Here is a 24491-nt window from a genome sequence, read left to right on the forward strand (position 1 = left end):
ATTAGTTTATATACAAAATATTTAATAACATAAAGATGAAGAACCAAAGTTAGATGAAAAAGAGAGAAGTGTTATGGTTTTATATTTGCTAGTTTCTTTGAAAAGTCAATACCATAAAGATACGATGAAGTCATCACAATGAATGCACCAACAATGAATACACCCGAAGGTTGGAAGTTAAACAAATAAATACTGATAACGCCCGAGACAATAATAGATAAACTTGTTGCGAATCCTTTAAGGATGTTGTCTGCATACTTAACCACTATAGCAACCAGTAATCCACCCAATGCTTGATTTGCTACAACTATCCAAGTTAACCAGTCGTAGCCTTGTAACAATCCTCCTTCCATGATAGGCTGAATATCATAAGCCAGCATCCCGACCAGCGAAAAGAAGGCTCCTGATATCCCTAGTTGAATATTACGAACCCACATAGAGGTATCTGACGTCTTTAAGATTTTTTCAAAATAACAACCAGCAAATCCAGAAGATATGCAACTTGTAATGACAGCAATCAATCCAATAAGAGGGTTCTGGGGTGCCATCAAAATTTCGTCCGCTGCTGATGGTGCTGTATTATTCGCTGAAGAGCTATTTGACATACTTTGAGACTGAACAAGTGTCACACCAACCATCAAAAGTAATAAGGCAAACCATTTATCGCGACTTAAACTTCTTCCCAATAAAACTACGCTAAACACAGCTGTCGACATGATTTTCATTTGATAGGTCACTTGGAATGTTGCAGCCTCGAGATTACTTAATGCAACATATAGCAGATTATTCTGTAATGCATATAAACCAGAAGGTATAAGCATTTTTAGAGTCTCTCCCGGTTTCCCTAGTATTTCTCTTCTAACCATTAAACTGAATTTATCCCAGGAGCCTTGCTGATGTCGCATCACCACAAGACATGCCACAATCTTTAAAACTTCCGCCAAGAATACAGCTGTAGATGCAACATACATAGTTTGCCCTGGTTTTTGCACAATTCTTGAATATCTCATCATAAGTACAAGTGTACTATTTTGAACAACAAGTACGATTAATGACAGTTGTTTCCGAGTCAAGCCAAATATGACAGGTTGGGCTGCAAAATAAAAATAGATGAGATTATCATTTGCAATCAATAACATCTACACTGCATACCTGTATTTCTATTTTCGATAGTGGAAGTTGGTAATAAGCTTTTACTTCCAAAGGTCCGCCGCGATTGGTGGTAAACGGACATGCTATATACACGTAAAGCCTAAACGGAAAAGAAGGAAGTAAAAAGGTCAAACATTTACACATAAATCTTAAAGGTGCCTTATTTAAACTTCAGATATCCAATGAAACAGAATCATCATCTAGTTTTATTATTGGTGTTGCACTAAATCGTTCTTAAAAATTAAAGCGTCTATGATATGCACAAGCTTATTATAAACATATCTTTTATAATGAAATAGAGTTAAATTTTAATTCAATTTATCAAGCAGTATTGGAATATGCTAATAAAAAAATGCATCTTCTATCCTAGTTGGTTGTTATCACATATATCTAACTTTTAAAAATGTTTTTTTACTGGGTAATAGCAGATTGAATACACTATTTTCAGGGATAAATATCATATTGACTTGTCGCTTTTGTGTATAAATTGTATTATAAAATTTGTAAAAATTCGATATTACTTATGAAAACAGTGTACACGTTGATTGAACGAATGTACACCCTTGTCAGCACGGATATAACGTAAGAAGATCTCTTTAATTTGCACTTTTTTTTGTGTATCTGTGGGACAAACGATTTGAAATTCCTACAATTAGTTGTGCTACAATTTGTGCAATGTAAGATCCTTATTCAAAAAGGGGAAATAATGGAATTGAGTAATTGATATTAAGCTTTGACAATGGCTGCGCTTTTTATAGTTCATTAGTAAGTCCTGCTTATCAAAAACAATATATTTCTTGTTTAATATATGTTCATTACTCATCTTTTTAGTAGCAAAAACGAATGACTCAATTGCGATTTATCATATTCTAAACTAAAATGATCTGGTGTCTATTCAATTCGAATGAAGTCAGATTTAAAATAATTTACTATAAAATCCAAATTTTTGTAATTCAATATAAATCTGTTAAAGGAACACAAAACGAGCGCTTATTACAACAATATGCATCGTCAATGACTAACTTCCATAACTATTTCTAGGTTTATGGTTATAGTGCTTTTGACTACTTTAAAAGCATTTTTTAACCACAATAATTTAGCATATACTCTTGAATTAAACATTTTACGCGAATAGTCTGTATGGCTTACTATATTCATGTTTCCTAGTAGCCATTGATACTCTTCCTTAAGAGATCCATACACTGTTGCTTTTCTAAGACATACTTTAATGTTGACATATCCTCTGCACAATTTATAGAAAAATATTCTTTGCTTTTTAATGAACAATTAAAACTATATTTAAAATTAGGTTGCCTTAACTGACAGTCAAACAATATATGCTCTAATTAGGCACAAAATTACAGGATGAACAGTGCATTACTACCATACAAACTTTTATTGTTTAGTTATCTGAAGGAATCTAATATGAATAAGAACCATATACATATCAGTATATTATGAAGTGCATTTGTTGAAGTATTCTCTTGCTGTCTTTTAGTTACATATGTTTAGGTATGCTATATAAAAGCTTTTGCATGAATTGTGTTGATTTTTCAATTTGCTTCTCCGCTTCTTATTTAGTAAACCTACTGCGGTGCGAATGTTTTTTTTTTTTTTTAACTTTCTATTGAAATTTATTTTAATGAGTAGCAAAAGAAAGCTCGAAGGTAATTTTCAAATATTGAAAAAAACTTTTGCTCTTTAATAACATATTCTTTAGAAACCTACAGTGATGACGACGATACCGATGTTCAATTAGACGCTTCAATACAATCTAAATTATTTGGTAAAAACACAAAAACAGTATTGAAAAAATTATTGACATAAGAGCATCGCAGTGCCCAGAAATGCAAATCTTGAAATTAATGCCTTAAAATCCCAAAATGAAAACCTTCTTGACTCTAACAAGTCTGATTTTATTTCGCACATTTTCGGCCGGGAAGATTACACCAACCTTCCCTTAAAGAAAGATAATGCGTCAAGACCTTTATGGATTAGTCCAGAGGATGGCCATATTATTTTAGAAGGCTTTTCACCTATTGCTGAGCAAGCCCAAGATTTTCTAGTCGCTATCAGTGAACCTGTCAGCCGGTAATATATTTGTGTAATTTGTTTTGTGAAATTGTTAAGACAAAATGTGTACATAGACCTGCTCACATTCATGAATATAAATTGACACCTTACTCTTTATATGCTGCTGTCTCTGTTGGATTAGAAACTGAGGATATTATTGAAGTTTTGAATCGTCTAAGTAAAGTACCGGTGCCTGATTCAATTACGCAATTTATTCGACAATGTACATTATCTTACGGCAAAGTCAAATTAGTTTTGAAACACAATCGTTACTTTGTAGAATCATCTCACCCAGAAACACTTCAGATGCTTCTAAAAGACTCTGTAATTAGTGCAGGTCGTGTTGTTCGCGATGAGAACGATCAAATTGTTAGTGCTCCTCCAGGATCTGCCGTACTTTTAGTGAGCTCAAAACCAACTGGGAAAGATTTGACAATCCCAGGAGTTCAAAAGCCAAAAGAAGATGAAAACAATGAAAAACCAAAAGAATCAACAGCTGAAGAAATCGAACGTAAAAAAGAAGAAGAGAAATACTTTGGAGCTGTTGTTGGCATAGATAAGGAGGACGAAGAAGATGATTTTGGGGGCGAGCAAGTTCACTCTTTTGAAATTGCTGCAGAGCATGTTGAGAATATTAAGAAAAGATGTAACGATATTGACTATCCCATGTTAGAAGAGTATGACTTCAGAAATGATACAGTTAACGCAAATCTTGAAATTGATCTTAAGCCAACAACGACTATCCGTCCATATCAAGAAAAGAGTCTTTCCAAGATGTTTGGTAACGGTCGTGCTCGATCAGGGATTATTGTATTGCCGTGTGGTGCAGGTAAAACACTGGTGGGAATTACGGCTGCATGTACAATTAAAAAGAGTTGTCTCGTTCTATGTACCTCTTCGTAAGGAAACAAAAAGCGATGATATAAACTATATTAACAATCAACTTAGAGTATCAGTCATGCAGTGGAAGCAACAATTCTTACAATGGAGTAGTGTTAAAGAGAACCAAGTAGCAGTGTTTACTTCTGATTGTAAAGAAAAATTTTCTGGTGCCTCTGGTATTGTTATATCGACATACTCTATGGTTGCTAATAAGCGTAAACGTTCGTATGATGCTCAAAAAATGATGGAATTTTTAGAGTCTCGAGAATGGGGTTTTTTACTACTTGATGAAGTACACGTTGTTCCTGCTAATATGTTTCGTACTGTGGTAACAACCATTGCAGCACATGCTAAATTAGGACTTACTGCTACTCTTGTGCGAGAGGACGAAAAGATTGATGATCTTAATTTCTTGATTGGACCAAAATTATACGAAGCTAACTGGATGGATTTGGCCAGTCGTGGTCATATTGCTAACGTGCAATGTGCAGAAGTATGGTGTCCAATGACACCCGAATTTTACAAAGAATATTTGTATGAGAATTCTCGAAAGCGAACTCTACTTTATGTAATGAATCCAAAGAAGTTTCAGGCTTGTCAGTACTTGATTGGATATCATGAACGAAGAGGAGATAAGATCATTGTGTTTTCTGATAATGTTTATGCTCTTATTGTAAATATAAATATACCTCTGATTATATTCAAGCAACTGAATTATCTTTTTTTAGGAATATGCAAAAAAGTTAGGAAAACCATATATTTATGGCGGTACTGGTCAACAGGAACGTATGCGTATTTTGCAAAACTTCCAATATAACCCTGCTGTCAACACAATCTTTTTATCCAAAGTTGGTGATACTAGTATAGATTTACCAGAAGCTACATGCTTGATTCAAATATCTTCTCATTATGGTTCGAGACGTCAAGAAGCACAAAGATTAGGTCGTATTCTTAGAGCTAAAAGAAGAAATGATGAGGGCTTCAACGCTTTCTTTTACTCTCTTGTTTCTCGAGATACTCAAGAAATGTTTTACTCAACTAAACGACAGCAGTTTTTGATCGATCAAGGTTATGCATTTAAGGTCATTACAAATCTGGAAGGCATGGATAGTGATCCCAACATTGTATTTAGAACTCATCAAGAACAAATGGATCTCTTGAAGGCAGTCTTGCTGACAAACGACGTAAGCGTATTTTATTGAGCTACAAATGCATGTGTATTTATACTGTGTTATTAGACTGATTTAGGAGAAGAAGAACTGATAAATGTTGATGATGTTGGTCGAATCACGGATAGAAAAGTAGCAGCCAAAAACCGTACTTCTGGACTTGTTAAGCGACAGGTTACAACTTCTAAAACTTTGGCCGGTGGTGATAATATGGCATATATTGAATACAATCGTAATGCAGGTGGTCAATTTACCAGCCGTGGTCGTGGTAACAGCAGTGCTCCTTCTAGGGAACACCATCCACTTTTCAAAAAGCATATGGGTAGAAAATAAGAAAGAAAAAGAAAAAACATAAATGCATATGAATATCATTCAGTCGTAATTATTATTATAAACATCATACTTTTTTTTTGTGTTTTGCATTGTTTTTTGTAAGGATAAGTTTTAAGTTAACTAGTAATTGTTTGATTTTTCTAATAATTCATCATTAAGTTATTTCTAGAATAAAAAATTTACGTTGCTGTATATCGTACTTGCTTTTTTTATTGTACGTACGGGTTTGAGATATGTCAATAGGCTGAATAGTTTGTTTGAGCATTATCTAAGGATTACATGTTAAGGATTTATATGTTAAAGATTAACAATTGAAATTTACGTGATATTACTTAGCTTTAGTAGCTATAATCCTTTTTATGGTTTAATTGCATCTTTGCTTGTTATACTGACTTCATAGAAAGCTATTACCTAATTTTATATTTCTTCGATGAATCTTTTTTTATTATTCGAATGGATCATCATGATCTATTTTATTCAATCTATATTATCTTTTCGAATTATCTCATAACATTGTTAAGAATGACTGTATTGCATGTACCATTTAAAAAAGACACACTTACTATGTACAATGTTACTTTTCATATCTGAACTTCCTTAAATATTATACATAAAGTATTTTTTTAACCGACTTTTCCAATCGTAAACGGCTTCTCATAGTAAACTATTACTAGCAAGTTCAAAGCTCACTTTGGAAAAATCAGCACGTTTAGAATTGTAAATTTGAGCACAATTATTAATTTCTCTGCTTGTTTAAAAAAGGTGAAGCTAAATTGGGTGTTTTTTTATTTAGAAGACATCTAATACAAAATATGATATATTAATATTTTAATCAAGATAATATATGGTTATTAAGTATAAAAGAGCATATTTATTTTCTATTTAAAGGATTTGCCCAGCTAAAGCTAAACATGAGTAAACAACCAAAAACCCTATTTTTTTTTTCTTTTGTTTCCCAACAAAAATAGACCTGTCAAAAATAAAAGTCTTAAGGATTTGCCTTTTTAAATTCCGATGTTGTTTCGAATTTAAGGTCTTGCTAAACCTCATGTTAAGGCTCCCTCCTTTAATAACTTGCAACGTGTATGTATTTAAACAAGCAAAATGGACTGGAACCTCAGTTTACGTATACAACGGAAGATGGATGCATGATTTTGGATGGATAAAAAAAGAATGAAAGAACGGATGGATGCTTTGTGCATATGTATGTGGGTTGAGTAATAGAAATTATCAGTCATTTACATGTGCCTCGGAACCATGCACCATTTTTCGTCTGTATACGTGATATAAGAGGCAGTCGATTCTTTGAGATCTCATAACTTTCCCACTAACATATTTTTAAACAGTTTGTCAATATGGCTTCCAAGATTGTTAAACCTGCTGGTGCTCAACCCGATGAACTTGAACTCTCTGTCGCTCAAGCTCTTTTGGACTTGGAGTCCTCCGTCGCTGACTTGAAGAAAGAATTACGTCCTCTTCAAATCTCTGCTGCCAAGGAGGTTAGTACTATGATAAAAGAAAAGTGAAAGGGAAGAGAACTAATTTTTAAATAAAAGGTTGAACTTGGTGCTGGTAAGAAGGCTATTGTCATCTTCGTCCCTGTTCCTTCTCAAAGAGCTTTCCAAAAGATCCAAGCTAGACTTACCCGTGAGCTCGAAAAGAAGTTCTCTGACCGCCACGTTGTTTTTGTTGCTCAACGTCGTATCTTGCCTGTTCCCACTCGTCGTACTAACGGTAAGCAACCTCGTCCCAGAAGCCGTACTTTGACCGCTGTTCACTCTGCTATCTTGGACGATATGGTCTACCCTACCGAAATTGTTGGTAAGAGACTTCGTCAAAAGGTTGATGGCTCCAAGACCCTCAAGGTCTTCCTCGATAGCAAGGATGCTACTTCTCTTGAATACAAGCTCGACACTTTCTCTGCTGTCTACAAGAAGCTCACTGGCAAGGATGTCGTCTTTGAATTCCCTGCTGCCGTTGATACTTTCTAAATAAAGTAATTTGCATTTGTATTGTAAACTGGTTTAATTTTAGATGGCAATGTAAGGAAACATGTCTTTTAGGCATATGACTACGACAAAAACAAGCGTATTTTTCATATTTTAATGAAGTATTTTTTTTTATAAAAATAATTGCTCTTGTTCAGTTAATTAATAATTTAATATGGTTGCTGGAGCTTTCTATTAAATGTGACTCTAACAGATGTTAGCATGCATGTGCAGTTGCTCACTTCACAAAAATTGGCTTACGCTTGATTTGAATGTAATGATAATGAGTATAAGATTTATGTGTTTTCAAATATACATATTTTCTATTTAGATATTTTAAAATAAATCCGAATAATGAAAAGTATAAGTATTACTAAAATAAAGAAAGAAAATTTGAGGCAATAGCAGTAAGGATAATGGATCTGTTTACTCTAAAATAGACGAGTAATTTTTGTTTTCACTTGAATAACGCTATACAATTTGTTTGATGTTTTGCAGGGAAGAAAACCCATCTGTCCAATCTCCGCCTTCGTTTATTCACTGAATTCTGAATTTTTTTCCTTCTCTTTTGTATCTATGCGCCTAAACTAATGTATTTCCCGACAGAAATTCTCTGGGAAGTAGGGACTTATTTATCTACAGCAGACAAGTCTTCTTGTATTCGTGTTTGCTATGCATGGTATAGTCCTTTCTTGGAATTGTTATATACAAAAGTGCACATTCGATCTCGCCATCAGTTTCGACAATTTTATCGTAGTATCCAAGACTCTTCCGAAATCAGCGACTCGATCGGTAATCATGTGAAAGAATTGATCCTTAATTTTGGTATTTGTTCTGCTTGGGACGACGTAAATCAGCATTCGGTAGGCATAACACGAGATGAATTAGAAAGCTTCCCAAAGTACTTTAAGCAACTACAAGTTCTTGACTTTGATCCTAGACTGTGGAGATATATGCGCTGCTCAGAAACATTTAAGCAATTTCAAAACATACAGCAATTCCCAACCTTAAACCGCATACCTTTTTTTCAGCTTGTTTTAGAAAGTTTTGGCTCTCAGTTGACACATTTATCTATTAGAGACGAAGTATTTGATCATTTAATATCCAGCGACCTAATGACAGCCTTATGGACACGCATTCCTAATCTAGAGCAGCTTATAATCAAAGGAACTAACTACAATAACTTAAATGCTAGAATGTTGATGGCCATTGGTGCTCAATTACCTCGCTTGAAGCACTTGACCTTGAGCTGTGTGACTCTACCGTTAGACGAAAAGGACATGAGTTCTTCTACTACATTTCCGTTATTCAAATCAGCCATATCACTGACCTTAGATGATGTACATATTAAAAATTGGCGAATGATCACCTTTCTTAGCTTAGCATTTTACCATGTTCAAACATTGGATTTTGATATGACATTTGATTGGTTTTACGACGACAATGTAACAATTGAACTATATGAACAATCAATGGATGCTTGTATGGGTTTTGCACAACTTTGTATTTTTTTGAAGAAGATAACATTTAGAAAGATGAATACATCAGTATTCCCTTTTCCTTACGATGCATTTTTCCAAGAAATTGCTACGACTCATCAGGATACAGTCAAAGTAGAGATGACGGAACACGCATGGTGGTCAACTATTGATCCTGCCTCTTCATTTAAGGCTATAACAACGCAAACAGGCTTACTTTCAAAAACAAGTCTAAAATGGTCATGGACTGGTAAAAAGAAAGACATATCGCTATTTAAAAGCTTGAGTTTATGTCAGCACTTGAGAGAGCTGGAATTAAGCTGTGATGTCCCACTAAAGAATGGGTTGCGGCTAGATTTATTATTGGATCATTGTCAATCATTAGAGGAGCTGAGCGTGTCAGAGACGTTGGTAACAACAAGCCGAACATTAGAAAAAGCTGGAGAAACGAAGTATCGATTGAAACGTTTGGAGCTAAAAGAGGCAGTTTTAGGGGATCATCTAATGGATTATATAGCGGAAGTATGCCCCAAACTAGAAAAGTTATGGATAAGGGATTGCGTTCAGGAAAAGCCGAAAAAGTCATCATTTATTGTAATTAGAATGCCCGAGCATAATTTCAAATCTATTAAATTGGATTCACTACATCTAAACCCAGGAGGACCAATAAACAAATGTGAGACGAATATTGCAATACTGTCATTTTATGAATCAACTCGATATGCAAGCCAAGATAAACGGTGGAAACTGAGGCAACAAAAGACAAGCAATAAAGGTAACCACAACAACAATCAAAATGAAAACATACCACCGGCACCTGAAATGTGGAGATTTTATCATGTACATAGATCAGATATATCGAAAAAAGAAGCATACAACAAGCAACTTAGAAGACTCACTACAGACGAAGCGGCTATAATCGCAAACTTTGAAATGAATGAGAAAAAGTGGAAAGCAGTAAGGAACAGTAGTAGGCGCAAACAATATCAAGAAATGAAGCTATGGGAGAAAGACATACAATATGGTGCAATACTATTACTCTGTAAATCAGTAAAAAGCCTTGAGTTTAATGAGCTAAAAATATAGAAAATACCTTTTAATAAACTACAAAAAAAAAAAAAAGGATTTTTTTCTGATCATTGGTTAATATATATTCAATTGACTATTATCTCTTTCTTTTCTAGTCCACTTTTATTTTTAAGATATATTCATGATGGCGATGCAGATAGGAATGGGTTTTGTTGTTGACAATATGTATAATGGTATAGCTTTTGTACGGAGATCTTATTTACATATTAAATCAATAAAATAACAGTGGGCTTTAAATCCTTTAAATAGTTCATAATTATATGCTCATTTTCAATCATATTTTGGCGTTCATTTACACTTTGTAACATCATAGACTAACAATACAAACGACAATAATTAATGTTAATAACTAATCACTATCGCTAGATTGAAAAAAAAAGTAACGAAACTCTTACCTTAAATAAGTGCAGATACTCCAGTGAAAGCGACATATGGGTGAAAGTAGTAGGCAATGTTGGAAGGATCGAGATTTTATGTAGACAGAATATGTATTGTTGTCCTACATATTTCATTGTATAATATTCAATAGTTTCACCTTCAAAGAATCAGTTTTTGATGCAACACAGAATCATTCTTAATTTGCTTACCAAATATCATAATTCTAAAGACAATAAATTCATTAATGTGCTTTGCCTTGGACATTCTTATATGTAGTAACTTTTTTAGTAGCTCTGCTATTCTAATTCTATCTTCTTCAACTTGCTCTTTTGATGCATTCAAAGGCTTAACTTCACCAATACCTATCTCTAAATCGTAATATTTAAATATGATATCAGGAGTAATACGTTTCACCTTTGAAATGTTTGGAATAGCTGGAGAAATGTCCCTATATGTAAGTCATCATGTTAAATTTTGTTCTATGCAGATAGTTTTTTGTCGATACAAGTTACCAAGACACAGTTATCCCCTCGAATATAATATTATTCAAAAAAGGTGCAACAAACTTTATTTTGAAGTTCATTTCGTGAAAGCCATCATCCTTTACATAATCAATGATATGTCTATAGCTACAGTAATATCTGTTACAATGATTGCTAAAAAATATCGAAACAAAAACCGCTTTACAATACTTACCTTATATTGAGGGTTGTTAACAATTGGACCTGATCAGGCGATGTTGGTACAATGAAAAAATTCATTTTGTTTTGTATAGACTAATTATAATCACACCAAATAAATTTTCGAACAAAATGTTGAAGCAAAATTTTGAAAAAATATGGCATATAAGTTCAAGGCCAATTAATACATGTGAGCCTAAGCTTGGGATTTCAAGTTTTGAAAAAAGAAATGTTCAGGTGCTTATTTTAAAAATATACCATAAAATGATTTTCAGTAATAAGTTTTTGACCGGCAATCTTTTTCTCTCAATTTGTCTTTTAAGAGCATTCCAAACATGCTCAATGGGATCCAAATCAGGGCTTCGAGCAGTCCAGTACTCAAAACCCCTATTTTGGTGGGCTTCCTTTCACCATCGAGCATAACCACCTGTATAACAGGAAGCTCCATCCTCTTGGAAGGTAAAATCTCTCTTCTGATGCATCGTGCCATTTGTAAACCAAGGATGGAACCTGTTAGCCAGAATATTAATGTATGTTCCATGGTCTACAGAACCGGTTTCAATAGTTTCTAAAAGTCCAAAAACTCCTCCCCAAAAACATCCCAAATCATAGCACTACCGTTACTCCATTTGACTGTAAACACTGCCTTTCTCTCATCATAACCCTCTCTTTCCTTCCTGATTACTCTTTTACTGCGTTTACTGCCTTACATACAAAAGCGTGGCTCATCAGACCAAGCAACATTTTTCCATTGGTCTTTGGTCCAATGGATGTGCTTCTTCGCCCAGCGAAGCCTACTTTTGCGATGCCTTGCAGCCAATGTAAGCTTGTGAGTTGCTCTGTACGATTTGAAGGCAAGTCGATCGTATGTTGATCGAAGAGTTTCTATACAAACAAAAGCATCCAGCTTTGTTGAATCCATATTGATTTCTTTATAAGAGACAAAGGGATCCTCTCTGATTATCCTCTTCAAGCGCTTTTCAGCTTTTTTATTTATTTTCAATGGTCGTCCTGTTTACTTGTGAGGCAAAGGGCTGCCATAGTTGTCAATCTTGGCTTTTATATCTTGCACAGTGGATTTGTTCAAGCCAACAAGTCCTGCCAACTCTCTAATCGTGTGATGTGCTCTAAGAAGATAAAAACACCTCATGTTTTACTTTCTTTTGTTTTATCTTTGGATATAACAAAAGGTCGTGTGCAATCTATGGATATTCGAGCTGACATATTTTTTAATGAGTTGATGGATGAGAAAAAGGCGATAAGTTTCTTTGTGATTGGGGTTGTAATTCGTGAAAAGTATTGTTTTGCAATGAAGGACATGAGCTACATAGACAATTCAAGTGTATTGATCAAGTCCAGAAGGACATTACCGAGAGAATGTCGAGCTCTCAACAGTTTAAAAAGAGTAACTTTTCTTTTACCACTGACGTAAATGTTGTACTCGAAAGCTGTGTGCATAAGCAATATTCACCTCCTGGTCACTGTTTGGAACCAGAACATATTGTGTGATTTATTAGGAGGCTCTAATACCTATAGCCACTGCATAGTTGCGTTGGTTAATTGGTTGCATATTTTGTGAGAAAGAACCATGAAATCGAGTAGTATTAAAATCCAATAATGAAATGCAATGTATATAATTTCAATAGTCACAATATCTTACAAGAAAGAGTAATCACTTCTTCCCACGCTTCATCGAATTGGCATCTCCTTGTACATTTTTTCTTTTTCTTTTTTTCTTTTTTCTCTCAACATGTTTTGCTTTAATAAAGTCATTAAACATTCTTCTGCTATAAGGCCCTTGCTGGTAAATAAAGCTTTAATAGTTTTAATACAATGTTTACACAACATTATTTTAATAGGCTAGAAATTATGCTGCAACTGCTTCTAAAGGTATTGATGGTATTCAGGAAGGAGTTGCCTATTCCAATCTCTTAAAAAGTAATCCTGATGAAGCTTTTCGCTCACATGAGCTGGCACATATGAGTGCAAATAACAGTAATTTTATACAATAAATCAAAAGAAAATATCTACTAACAACGAGTTCTGAAATAGGCGGAACCATAAAAATGAACTTGTTTCAAGCTGTGAATGATGCATTATCTATTGCGCTTACAACTGATGATAAAGCAGGTAAAAATCAATGACAATCAATAATTTTATCTATCTTAATTACACCAACACATTTTATTAGTTATTTTTGGTGAAGATGTATCCTTTGGTGGTGTGTTCAGAGCAACGTCTGGTCTGGCAGAACAGTTTGGAAGAGATCGTGTATTTAACACACCATTAACTGAGCAAGGTATAGCGGGCTTTGCCATTGGTATGGCATCCGTAGGACACACAGCCATAGCAGAAATTCAATTTGCAGATTATATTTATCCAGCATTTGACCAAGTAAAAGAAAAAAAATGATATTCTCACTCAATAGATATGATATTAAAAACGATATTCCCTTTATTCATACATAGCTTGTCAATGAAGCTGCCAAATTTCGTTATAGATCAGGAAATCAATTCAACGTAGGAGGATTAACAATCAGAGCACCCTCCTCAGCTGTTGGTCATGGTGGCCATTATCACTCTCAGAGTCCTGAAGCTTTTTTCACACATTGTCCAGGTTTGAAGGTTAAAGTCTTATATTTTTTCTCACGCTAGTGTATTTACCTTTATCGTTACACATAGATTGTGTCACCAAGAAGTCCAATACAAGCAAAAGGTCTCTTGTTAGCATCCATTCGCGACAGAAACCCTGTTATATTCTTTGAGCCAAAGATTCTTTACCGTGCAGCAGGTAACCAAAAGTATTATTTCAATATTAAGTTATTGTTTATAAAACATCATTATATTAGTGGAAGAAGTACCTGTTGGTGACTATGAGCTACCATTAGGGAAAGCAGAAGTTTTAAAAAAAGGCAAAGATGTTACGGTTGTAGGATACGGTTCCCAAATATATGCTTTAGAGAATGCTATTCAACTGGCAGAAAAAAGGATGCCTGGATTGAGTTGCGAACTAATCGATCTTAGAACAATCATGCCTTGGGATGTGGATACAGTAGTAGAATCTGTCAAAAAGACAGGAAGACTCGTAGTTGCTCATGAGGCGCCAAAGACGGGTGGTGTTGCAGCTGAAATCGCTTCCACTATTACAGAACACTGTTTCTTGAATTTAGAGGCTCCTATTCAACGTGTTTGTGGGTGGGATACACCTTTTCCATTAGCTTTTGAAAAGTTTTATGTACCCAACATGATTCGATGCTTTGATGCCATAAAGAAGACTGTTGATTACTAAAATGAGTGAGGATACTTATTCTTTAATACATTCTCCTTGAATAAAATAATTAATTGATTGAGCCAATTGATTTTGTCGATTCTGTCAGGTAAATTTACAGATTCTGCTATTGTTTTTTGCTGATTTAAACAGTTTTTAATATTTATTTTGGTACATTGACTATTTAAACCCCCATAATATGAGTAGTAAAATTCATAAATCATTTCATTATAGCCAAATGGCTTGTTTGATCTTGTGCCCCATTTTTTTAAATAGTCCATCTGTTTTTTCCGCCTGCTTTAAACTATTTTTTGTATAAGCATCTCAATTTTGAGTTTCTTTCTTCTCACTGTACCTTATAATTGGTTCATTTGTGATAAATTCAGGGTCTTCAGGTGTATTTCCAGTAGCAATTGCAATAGATTTTACTATGTTTTCAACTTGCTTTTTACAAGTTTCAACTTTTCCGTCCAGCTCACCGAGTACGTTGTATCGAACTGCCTTGAAAATAGCCAAACAATGATCAGTACTTTCTAATCCTTCATCTTCACCATTTTCAAGGCTCAAGTCATCCAAGACCTGATTTAATATACTTCCTGTATTCCATCTAGTCGTTTCTCCATTGGTTGAGTAGTCAATGATGAATCCATAATTCTGCTCTTCATCCCGTGATGCCATTGTAAGGGAAGATAATATGTACTCCCCCATTTGTATAGACTTGATTGTACCAAGTTCAAGTCGTCTGAATTGGACTACCTTTTCTAAGCTATAGTTGTAGCTACAAATATATAGAGCTTTCTCTGTCAATAAAACCACTTTTTCTTCAAATTCTTTGGGCCTTTTTATTGCTAAAGTGTTAAGGAATCGTTCCTTTTCAAGCATTTTGTCGCGTGTACCTTATTTTTGATGGTTCTGTGGGTGATAAAAGAGTCCATCCAGCTATTTTAGTCTCATCATCAGCAATTACGATTTGACTACTTGTCTCAACTAGGAAAAAGGACAATTAAAATATTTTTTTTAAATGTCTTTCTCTGCTTACTCGCATCAGATCGTATCTTTTCCCAACGTCTTTCTACTCCTGGTTCAGCAGACATTTTTGTACTTTGAGGCACATATCTAAATATTTCACATTTGTGGTATCCTATTCAAAACGCAATTAGACTAAGTATATTGATAGACAACCTCATTTACCCAAGACAAAATCTATAGTTGCCTGCTTCCAAAAATCTTTAACAGTATTGAAATACATTCTTGTCAACGAATTCGATGCATCATTCATCATTCCAGTAAAGTTTCTCTTACCAGTCCTACTCAACTGTTACGATATGTTATAAAATAAATATTAATACAACTTGCCTTGTAAAGTCTCCCTTTAAAGCACTAGTTCCTGCATACATTCTAGATATCGCATCACCGTTATTTGCCCAGACTATTGATAATTAAATTAAGTGGTTTTAATAAATGATGTTATTGTCATTTACCATTATTAAAGATCTTTTCAAACCCATCGTAATACTTGATTCCTTTGTCTGGATACTCAATGATACCAAATCGCATCAATTGCAGATTCAGCATGCTGCGACCAAAAGCACTCTAGCATAAATAGTAAATAAGAAAGATCTAGCCTATATAGTCAAACAGTTCGAAACTACCTGCACAACATTCGTTCGATCCAAGCAATCCATACAGTTCTAAGTCGTTAAATCAATAAAAATGCAAGAGGCTTTTTTTTTTTTTTTTTTTTTTTTTTTTGTTTATACCGTTCTAAAAACACCACTTTGTTCACAATAAACATGTTCACTTCCATCTGTAGCAATCCAGAAATACCTATGAAGGTACATAAACTCGAGTGTTACTAAAGGATGGTATTTTTTTAGGTATGATCCTGTTACTGTAGTTTTGTCATATCATCATAAAGACTGTTGCTAAGTTTACTTATATTCTCATACTTCATTCCTTTGGTTTCTTTATGGAAATCAAACTCAACATATCTATGCAGCATGTTATTGATAGAGCTACCATGTATTCTTTTTCACTCACTTTATATTGGGATCTCCAAAGTTTTCAACATGTTTACGATACTCTGAACCAATAATAGCTTCTCTTCCTACCAATTCAGTGAGATTAACTACAATCTGGCGACCATATAGTTTCTCTTGTATCTCAAAATGCCTTTGAAAAGCACGCTCATTTTCTTTTTCAGTTCTTTCTAGAGTGGGTATTGGATGTAAACTATAAGGGGACTGACTCCAAAACAAAGGTACTAAATAACATAATGAGTTCTACTATAAAACATTATATACATAAACCCATCATATAGTACTTGATCCTCTGGTTTGAATAAATGACGCAACGTGATTAATTTCATTTCTTTTAAATATCACGATTTGCTCAGTCTCTACAAAGTTAGAGACCTCGCCATCTTCATTCACACCTCTTCGTTGATATCGCATGCCTTTTTTTTAGATGTCGGTCAAATTCATTTGTATGGATGGCACCATGTGTCACATTACCTGCTCTTTCTTTACTTCTTCTTGATATAAGAATAAAGTCGAACTCATAGCCGTCAATGACACATGGTTCTATTTGTATTGTGCCTTGCACAATAGGTGTAATCCATTCATCTAACTAATTATTATTTAATTTATATGCTATGTTGTTCGATAGTCAATATTATACACTTTGGTCAACAAGGGTCTGAACGATATGTTCGTTCCACCAAAACCTTCTGTCTGCCCTTTTCCACAAAGGAATATCGGTGTCTATCTTATTTTTATACGAATTCTGAAAGTTATTTGTAAGATCTGAAGACGTAGAGGTTAAACAAGGTTATAAATAAAAAATAACGCAAGTATCGTTTTACCAAATGTATTTGAAAACACAAACATTGATCTACTAAATAGATCCACAATTTGCCTTATTAAACGTGCCTCCAAGAGCACATCCTCTTCGTCATTTTGATCGCTTATGTTGTCTTCAAATGAAGACGTGGCTGTAGAAGAAGAAATAGACGAGGATAAGGGCAAAGCAGTTGTAGTAGTTGGAATTTCTATATCATTTATAATCACTTCATCGGTTTCCAAGACTGGCTCATTCACTATGTTTTCAAGTATTTCTTCTTCTTTCTTTTTCGAAAATGTGCTCTTGATCTTTGTGATAAAAGAAGAAGACTGTGTGAGTTTTACAGGAGGTTGAGCTGGATTGGCCTGAGGATTCTCTTGTTCTTCTGCTTTTTGCAGGTTTAATCTGCGACAAGCTTTGTATTCATCAAAGCTCAAGCAGGCCACTTTTTCTATAACGTAACATGGCTGTCCTAGTATATATCCCCGCAACTGTACTGCAGTAATAACAATCATGTATTTTTCTTCAAAAAAGTGCTTTAGTTTAAAGCATGCTCATGTCAAAAAGACCTAGTAGTTCTCTTTTTTTCGTACCTATGAAGCCTTCTATAAAGCCCAAGATGCCATAAATTTCAAAAGACTGGACTACATTGATTGGTTCATACGATTCTTTTTTAAGCCATTAGCTTGTGTTAATTTGAAATTTATGCATTTAAAACCTCTTTTTATCATTTTATGTTCTTCAAACGTTATTTCTAGTACATGCTGCTCTTTGACCAAAACAAAAGAGTCTGTAGTAACATAAAGCTGTATTGTTTCCTTACTATGCATCCTTGACATAAACAGAAAGAAAAAAAGTAAGACTCCGTCTCCAAGCAACTTTTTAACATGCCGAGTACAACTTTTATGGTAGTTATCGGGGGTACAAAAGAAATTGAACAATCATAGACGCTTTGATCATTTGTACTCAGTAAATCACATCGAAAATAATAACAATTTTGTAAAACGGCAGTCGTGGGTTTGTTAAAAGAATGATGAAGATGAGATACATCCAAATTAGTAGAAAAAACACGAGCGATTAGAACAAAAGGAACAAATGTTATTAAAAAAATGCATGAAAAGTCATCAAAAAGGATCATTGTTGATGTAAATGAAAAAGATCAATGTAGCAAATATATGTTTCTTGCGTAATTAGTTACAATTCAATCTATGCTAGCCACTATAGAAGCATACGGTAAGAAAGCATCCAATAAAGGTCATCACACCGCATAAAGAAAACATCATTGAGGTGGACATATCCTCTATCTATAATCAAAAAAAAAAAGTTGGCAAATATGAGGCATGATAAAGAGTTTATATAATCTACCTGCCAAATGATGACACCAACACCAAGGTTCATTGGTATCCTTATTAATGTCATGATAACTGCTCTTGTTTCTTCAGGAATCGAGTCTGCTTTAAGTGACGAAATGCTAGGGTAATATAAACCAGTTGTGAATTCAAATATGTGATAGGCAGCTATCATAAGAAGTATCTGTGTTTTTTTTTTTGTCATTTATTAGCTAAAAGTATATGTGGTATAGTTTGTTTGACTTACAGAAGACTGCCCATAATACCCCATTATTATGAAAGAACATGATGCTAAACCAAGTGCAGATGCTAAAACTTTTTCTTTTGACAAAAAGAATGAATGTGAATTTTCTTTAGTGAACTGCTCGCAAAGCTGAAATACCAAGGAACCAGCCATAACAGCTAACATCATAGTAGAAAATAGATATCCAAGAGAAACAATGCCTGTAGCAATACTCCTTTTTAGCAAAATAGATTTAGTTAGACTTTAAGCGTAATATTACCGGTACTTTCTGAAATGGCTTCAATCGCTGGAGTATAAAGTAATACAAATATATACATGGAGCATTCAAATAATGTTTGTGCAGCCGCAATTACAACTATATTTCGGCCTAATGATATAAGCAGATTAAGCTTCCCTGAAGTTAGGTTTATGCCTTATTCTTACTTCGTAACATTGTACGTATCCCTTGGCTCAAACTCTTCCCTAAGCTTTCTTGCTCCTATACAGTGGATTCATTTAGTTACTATCTTTAATGTAGTAAGGATAGCTTACCTTTTGGTGGCTTCCGTAATTTTCTGTCCAAGTGGACGTTATCACTGTACAAACAGTGCATAATAAAATGATAGAAGCAAAGTACGGAGCCTTGTAACCCCAAATGTCAACTAGAGCGTTCGAAAGAATACCCGCCAAGATTGCAGAGATACTATTCAAAAATGTAGATAAAGCAAACGTGCGAGCTCTCCATTCGGAAGGATAGCCTCTTGTCGTGTGCTCTGACACATACCACGATTCAAAGACAGAGTAATGAAGTGCAGTTGAAAGACCCGATAAAATATGAGAGCAAAATAATAAATAGTAAATATTAACAAGTCGAAGAAAAAGTGCAGAAATCATAGTAAAGCAATATATAATACAAATACGTTTACGTCCACTATGTACAAAACATTTAAGTAACTTCAGTAAAACAAGCAAAAAAAGGGATGAAAATTACTGTGTATCGGCCAAACTTCCAACTGCTGTTCCAGCAAAAGCGCTGCTCACAAACCCAGTTAAAAATAAAGTCGCTATCTGTGTCAAACCTAGACCATATGACTGGTATAACATGTATAAATAGGGCCCTTGAAGCCAGTCCGCACCTGAACAGTAAAGGTCTAGTAGGGTATAATTGAAATGACAAGTTTTTTACCCATGACTATTGTAAAAACAATCAAGTATTTTTGCTGAAAGGATTTGAAGGACTTTGACAACGTGATGTAGCTTTCTGCATTAGTCTCAATGTCAACTGGAACTTCATTCATCACAAAGTAAGAGATAAAAAAACCAAAAAATCATGCTCCAGATTACTCAAATTAAACTTCAGTTATTTAGCCCCTCAAAAAGCCACACTAATAATACCCAATAACCAAATCAGGGATAGCTTGCTGGACAGCCAGATGTTTTAACCAGTTGTATTGTAAATCAATAGCTTGCCAACTGTCATAAATGTTGAAAACTTAAAGGATCATATGCTAGTTTTGCTTTCAAAAACCATTTTTTTTTAGCTTTTTAATAATTGAAAGGCTCCGAACGAGTATTTCCTAAAAAGTACAATGAAAACAGCAGTTAGTCTTTTTGCCTTCTTTTAAGACATACTTCAATCAAGGGAATATCATGAATCAAAGCAATCTTTATTTTGATGTACGTTGCATCCTCCCTTTAAGACTTACAGAATATAGCAATTCAAAACATATGAAAGAGAACTAGAGACTATATTAGACAAAGTATTCAATAGGTTTCAACAATATCTGTACGATGAAGTATGGAAGTTACCTGATCATTTGGATATTCGCTTGTATAATGATGCAAATGGCATGAATATAAGTGAAGAAACAGAGAATTACTTGAACGAACATGTGGAGATTTTAAAGAAGAAAACTCAAGCTGTAAGTAGGAAAAAAAAAATAAAAGTAAAAATGAAAATAAAAAGACTCAAGGTTATGTATAGCAAAGGCTTCTTAACATGCGATTAAAAAGAGAGCTTCAGAGCATTGAATATCAAAGAAGATCCTATGATGATTATCGTCAATTAACATCCATTTTAAAAGAAGCAGCAGAAAAAAGAAACAGTAAAAATAGAAATAATAATAAAAAGTATAATAGGAATTCATCTTTTCTCTGTAATAGTATTAAACCTAGAAGAGACAATGACACACATCAGATACCAGCTTGATGAATTGAAAGGACTACTTGATAAAGTATTAGTGACAATGGATGAATTAAAAAGAAAAGAAGAACCAGACCCAAAAATACTGCGTTTAAGAGAAAATATCAGAGGAATATTGAATAGTTTACCAGCCAACCATTAGATCCTTCAAACAAGCATTACAATGTAAATAACGTCACTGATTATAAGCTTATAAATACACAACTGATATAGTCATCTCTTGCCCTTGCCGCTTTTCTCTTTGAAAATAAAATAAAGATTGTTTTGATTGATAATTCTAATAACTGAATTGTAAACATCTTTTTTCTTGTTTAGTTTACCATGTATTGATATTTAAAGAAATAAAAAAAAAATAGTTGCCTGTATACTCTTTTTTATATTTGAGCAGACGTCTATATTCTTGCCGTTTTCCAAAGAAAAATTATTTTCTTTGTATATAAAAGAACAGCCAGAGAGAGAGAGAGAGAGAGAGAGAGAGAGAGAGAGAGAGAGAGAGAGAGCTATGTCTCTATTGCTGACATTTATTAAGAGTATCTCGATTTCCTACATGTCTTAAACTCTTTTCAATCAGTTCAATGTCTATGATAGTTTGAAATGAATAAATGCAGCCTTATCGTAGAATAGCGGCAAAATTTAAGCTGATATTTAATAAATCTAAATGAATAAGTTTCTGGTATAATCAGTCTCATATAGTTTGTCGAAGAACAGTAATAAAAGGTGTATTTCCTTTTTTTTTTTTTTTTTTTTTTTTTTTGCTAATGAGGCAAAATCAAAGCTGCTGTAAATAAGGTTTACTCATTACTTCTATAACTGAATAAGCGTACTATCTATTGTAGCATTAAATAAAAAAAAAAAAAAAAAACTAGTTTGAATGGACATAATATGAACATGTTATACTTTTATTAATCTAGATTTCAAAATATAAGCAATTGTCCTTAAACAAAACACTTTTTAAATACAATATCAAAAGACGCTTTTATTTCTTTATCTTATCTTTTGATTCTATGTATTTTTTTTTAGTAATATTATTACCATCATAAAAAGGATAAAAATTTGTAAGAAGCTATTAAAGGGCTATTTAACTAAATATGGATAATAAGAAAAAGGTGTTTACTTTTATTCTTTTTTAACCTTTGTATATGAAATACTCTGCAATGTATGATTAGTTTTACGCATAAATAAAACATGTATGTCAACAAGATGGGAAAATAATTCAAGTGAGATTAGTATGATTTTAAACATTTTTTGATTCATAATAAAATAAATTATTAATTAAGCTCTTAGAAATGTACAAAGCCTCCTTTTTTTTATTTTTTTTTTTTTTGAGCAGTTTTCTAATAAATTAAACTTGTAGCTTTATTGGTTGAAATCATTTTTTTGTTAAAAAAAAAAGAGGGTATTATTTTATTGTGAAGGATCATTTGAATCGGATAAAGTTGAATTATAAGACATGGATCTTCTTCTTGCGCCTTCAAAAGCATTTTGAATAGATAAAGCAGTGGGCATGAAAAGTGAAGGCATAGAAGTAGATAAATTACGCATGTCATTTATATTTGTTGGAGAATTCTCTTGAATTGGAGAAGTAAGAAATCCTGAAAGAGATCCAGCAATAGATGTGTTGATGAAAGGTAAAGAGCTTGTATTTTTATTTTGGTTGTTGATACTATTTACAGTTTGTAGTGTGTCAGACATGCGACGATGATGAAAAGGTGCACAAGAAGATGTATGTGTAGCAAAAGTATCTGGCTTTTCAAATGTTCTCCCACATCTGCAACGAAAAGGCATTTTAATTAAAAAAAAAAAAGAAAAAAAAAAAAAAAAAAAAAAAAAAAAAGAGAGAGAAAATATTTTAAGGGCGTGTGAGAAGAAGAAAGCAAGTTTAAAAGTGTGACAAGAAATGCATATAAAAAATTACGAAATGATATTATTGTACAACATGAGATTTTTATTATGAATGAGTTGAAGGTAAAAATTGTCTGTTGAGATTCAATTTGAATCTTGAAGTGATTGCTTCAATTTTTAAAGCATGTAATGTAATCATATTATCGATTAAATGAATTCCACAAATTGCTTTTTCAATAATAAATTTACTTTCTTTAACAAGTTCTTTATATGTTTTTATATCTTCATTATCCATCATCACTGCGCAATCTTGATCAAAATATAGATTTGTGTTTATTGCAACATGCATTGCTTGTCCAATGCTCTTCATCTTTGTTTTATCTTTCATTTCAAATACCATCTTGTTATTTTCCATATCATAATTTACACACAAATCATTTACTTGAACCAACAATCTATGAATGCTATCATTTCTCTTGTATCTCAATTGACTTGGTTGCCAATTGTCATCATTTTCTGTTGTTAGATTAGTTGATTTTGGTATCAATAAATTCATTAATCTAACATCATTTAATTGTAAAAGTATCTCTGAATTTGGTCCTTCATTAAATGCGACTGTTTGTTTAGCTGTTGATAGTTTATCTGTCAATTGTTTAAAAGCATAATATTGTGAATCTTTTAATAAATTCTCTCTGTGCACTTCACTTTTAATATCAATCGTATATCCTCGAAGTAAATGAACAATATCTTGAAACATGTCTGGATCTCTATCAATATAAAGTGGTGATGAATTACTCGCATTGGGTGATGATGTTATAGCATATTTTAATGGTCCATTGAATAAGTTGGCTTTATCATCTATAATAATCATAAGAAATATATTTACAAAATAAATAAAACAAACCATGTCCAAATAGACTCCAAGGTAATCTAAAACTTCTTCCACCCACATTAACAAATAAATATTCATGAAGCATCTTTTCTAATCTCTTTAGGCCATAGAAATGAGCATCAGATAATAAACTTTGATTTTCAACATCATTCACAGGTCGAATATAATATCCTCTTAGATGCTTTACAATCGTATTAAATGTTTCTGGATCTCTATCAACATAAACTGTCTTTGTATTTCGTTTCTTGTTGAAATATTCGGTAAAGAAATTGCTTGGTCCGTCACTCTTGAGTGATTCCCAACTGAGACGAAAGCTCTTACTACCAACTACAATGGTAAAGGCAGTTTGATTGGAAATAGGTGGAGAGTTAAGAACGTTATTAGTTGCTAATAGGTCGTTGGGTATATTTGCAGAAAGGTCGATATTTAAGAAATCAAAGTCATTATCTTCCTGTCTTTTTCGCTTATGACTTTCCATGAATAAAAACACCTTGCTTTTTTTTTTTTTTACTCTGGTAAATTTCCTTTTCCTTTTAAAGTGACTGTGCTTTAAAAAATAGCTTTTCTATCCTGGTTACTATGGTTTCCACATGGAATACAAAGGATATCTATTTCCTCCTTTTTCTTTACTTACGCCTATCTTTAAGGTGTT

At 33.4% G+C, this 24491-nt stretch overlaps 12 protein-coding genes across 12 annotated transcripts; 5 read left to right on the forward strand and 7 right to left on the reverse strand.

Moving 5' to 3' along the window:
* Window positions 1–71: 71 nt before the first annotated feature.
* Window positions 72–821, reverse strand: RO3G_09651 (uncharacterized protein; the record flags this gene model as incomplete). Its single annotated transcript, XM_067664236.1, has 1 exon — window positions 72–821. One exon carries the CDS (start codon window positions 819–821, stop codon window positions 72–74), a length of 750 nt encoding a protein of 249 aa, XP_067520337.1.
* Window positions 822–2794: 1973 nt separating this feature from the next.
* Window positions 2795–5609, forward strand: RO3G_09652 (uncharacterized protein; the record flags this gene model as incomplete). The annotated part of the gene is made up of 7 exons (XM_067664237.1): window positions 2795–2819; window positions 2873–2938; window positions 2991–3243; window positions 3300–4124; window positions 4174–4780; window positions 4836–5291; window positions 5346–5609. 7 exons carry the CDS (start codon window positions 2795–2797, stop codon window positions 5607–5609), a joined length of 2496 nt encoding a protein of 831 aa, XP_067520338.1.
* Window positions 5610–6964: 1355 nt separating this feature from the next.
* On the forward strand, window positions 6965–7600 carry RO3G_09653 (40S ribosomal protein eS7; the record flags this gene model as incomplete). Its single annotated transcript, XM_067664238.1, has 2 exons — window positions 6965–7108; window positions 7166–7600. The coding sequence occupies 2 exons, from the start codon at window positions 6965–6967 to the stop codon at window positions 7598–7600; spliced, it is 579 nt and encodes a 192-aa protein (XP_067520339.1).
* A 587-nt stretch (window positions 7601–8187) lies between these two features.
* RO3G_09654 (uncharacterized protein) lies at window positions 8188–9401 on the forward strand (the record flags this gene model as incomplete). The annotated part of the gene is made up of 2 exons (XM_067664239.1): window positions 8188–9325; window positions 9373–9401. 2 exons carry the CDS (start codon window positions 8188–8190, stop codon window positions 9399–9401), a joined length of 1167 nt encoding a protein of 388 aa, XP_067520340.1.
* Window positions 9402–10370: 969 nt separating this feature from the next.
* On the reverse strand, window positions 10371–11303 carry RO3G_09655 (uncharacterized protein; the record flags this gene model as incomplete). Its single annotated transcript, XM_067664240.1, has 5 exons — window positions 10371–10403; window positions 10560–10663; window positions 10752–10990; window positions 11109–11171; window positions 11239–11303. The coding sequence occupies 5 exons, from the start codon at window positions 11301–11303 to the stop codon at window positions 10371–10373; spliced, it is 504 nt and encodes a 167-aa protein (XP_067520341.1).
* A 326-nt stretch (window positions 11304–11629) lies between these two features.
* Window positions 11630–12144, reverse strand: RO3G_09656 (uncharacterized protein; the record flags this gene model as incomplete). Its single annotated transcript, XM_067664241.1, has 2 exons — window positions 11630–11766; window positions 11937–12144. 2 exons carry the CDS (start codon window positions 12142–12144, stop codon window positions 11630–11632), a joined length of 345 nt encoding a protein of 114 aa, XP_067520342.1.
* An 828-nt stretch (window positions 12145–12972) lies between these two features.
* RO3G_09657 (uncharacterized protein) lies at window positions 12973–14510 on the forward strand (the record flags this gene model as incomplete). Its single annotated transcript, XM_067664242.1, has 7 exons — window positions 12973–13026; window positions 13082–13217; window positions 13275–13352; window positions 13414–13616; window positions 13691–13846; window positions 13904–14012; window positions 14071–14510. The coding sequence occupies 7 exons, from the start codon at window positions 12973–12975 to the stop codon at window positions 14508–14510; spliced, it is 1176 nt and encodes a 391-aa protein (XP_067520343.1).
* A 303-nt stretch (window positions 14511–14813) lies between these two features.
* RO3G_09658 (uncharacterized protein) lies at window positions 14814–15583 on the reverse strand (the record flags this gene model as incomplete). The annotated part of the gene is made up of 3 exons (XM_067664243.1): window positions 14814–15267; window positions 15386–15476; window positions 15529–15583. 3 exons carry the CDS (start codon window positions 15581–15583, stop codon window positions 14814–14816), a joined length of 600 nt encoding a protein of 199 aa, XP_067520344.1.
* Window positions 15584–19278: 3695 nt separating this feature from the next.
* Window positions 19279–20092, reverse strand: RO3G_09659 (uncharacterized protein; the record flags this gene model as incomplete). The annotated part of the gene is made up of 5 exons (XM_067664244.1): window positions 19279–19290; window positions 19455–19605; window positions 19687–19833; window positions 19894–19981; window positions 20089–20092. 5 exons carry the CDS (start codon window positions 20090–20092, stop codon window positions 19279–19281), a joined length of 402 nt encoding a protein of 133 aa, XP_067520345.1.
* Window positions 20093–20177: 85 nt separating this feature from the next.
* Window positions 20178–21247, forward strand: RO3G_09660 (uncharacterized protein; the record flags this gene model as incomplete). The annotated part of the gene is made up of 4 exons (XM_067664245.1): window positions 20178–20206; window positions 20674–20824; window positions 20887–21007; window positions 21066–21247. 4 exons carry the CDS (start codon window positions 20178–20180, stop codon window positions 21245–21247), a joined length of 483 nt encoding a protein of 160 aa, XP_067520346.1.
* Window positions 21248–22509: 1262 nt separating this feature from the next.
* Window positions 22510–22890, reverse strand: RO3G_09661 (uncharacterized protein; the record flags this gene model as incomplete). The annotated part of the gene is made up of 1 exon (XM_067664246.1): window positions 22510–22890. The coding sequence occupies one exon, from the start codon at window positions 22888–22890 to the stop codon at window positions 22510–22512; it is 381 nt and encodes a 126-aa protein (XP_067520347.1).
* A 163-nt stretch (window positions 22891–23053) lies between these two features.
* Window positions 23054–24317, reverse strand: RO3G_09662 (uncharacterized protein; the record flags this gene model as incomplete). The annotated part of the gene is made up of 5 exons (XM_067664247.1): window positions 23054–23115; window positions 23197–23347; window positions 23390–23805; window positions 23834–23936; window positions 24027–24317. 5 exons carry the CDS (start codon window positions 24315–24317, stop codon window positions 23054–23056), a joined length of 1023 nt encoding a protein of 340 aa, XP_067520348.1.
* Between the last annotated feature and the right edge of the window lie 174 nt (window positions 24318–24491).

Source organism: Rhizopus delemar, genomic scaffold (assembly GCF_000149305.1).
Source record: "Rhizopus delemar RA 99-880 supercont3.7 genomic scaffold, whole genome shotgun sequence".
Taxonomy (NCBI): domain Eukaryota; kingdom Fungi; phylum Mucoromycota; class Mucoromycetes; order Mucorales; family Rhizopodaceae; genus Rhizopus; species Rhizopus delemar.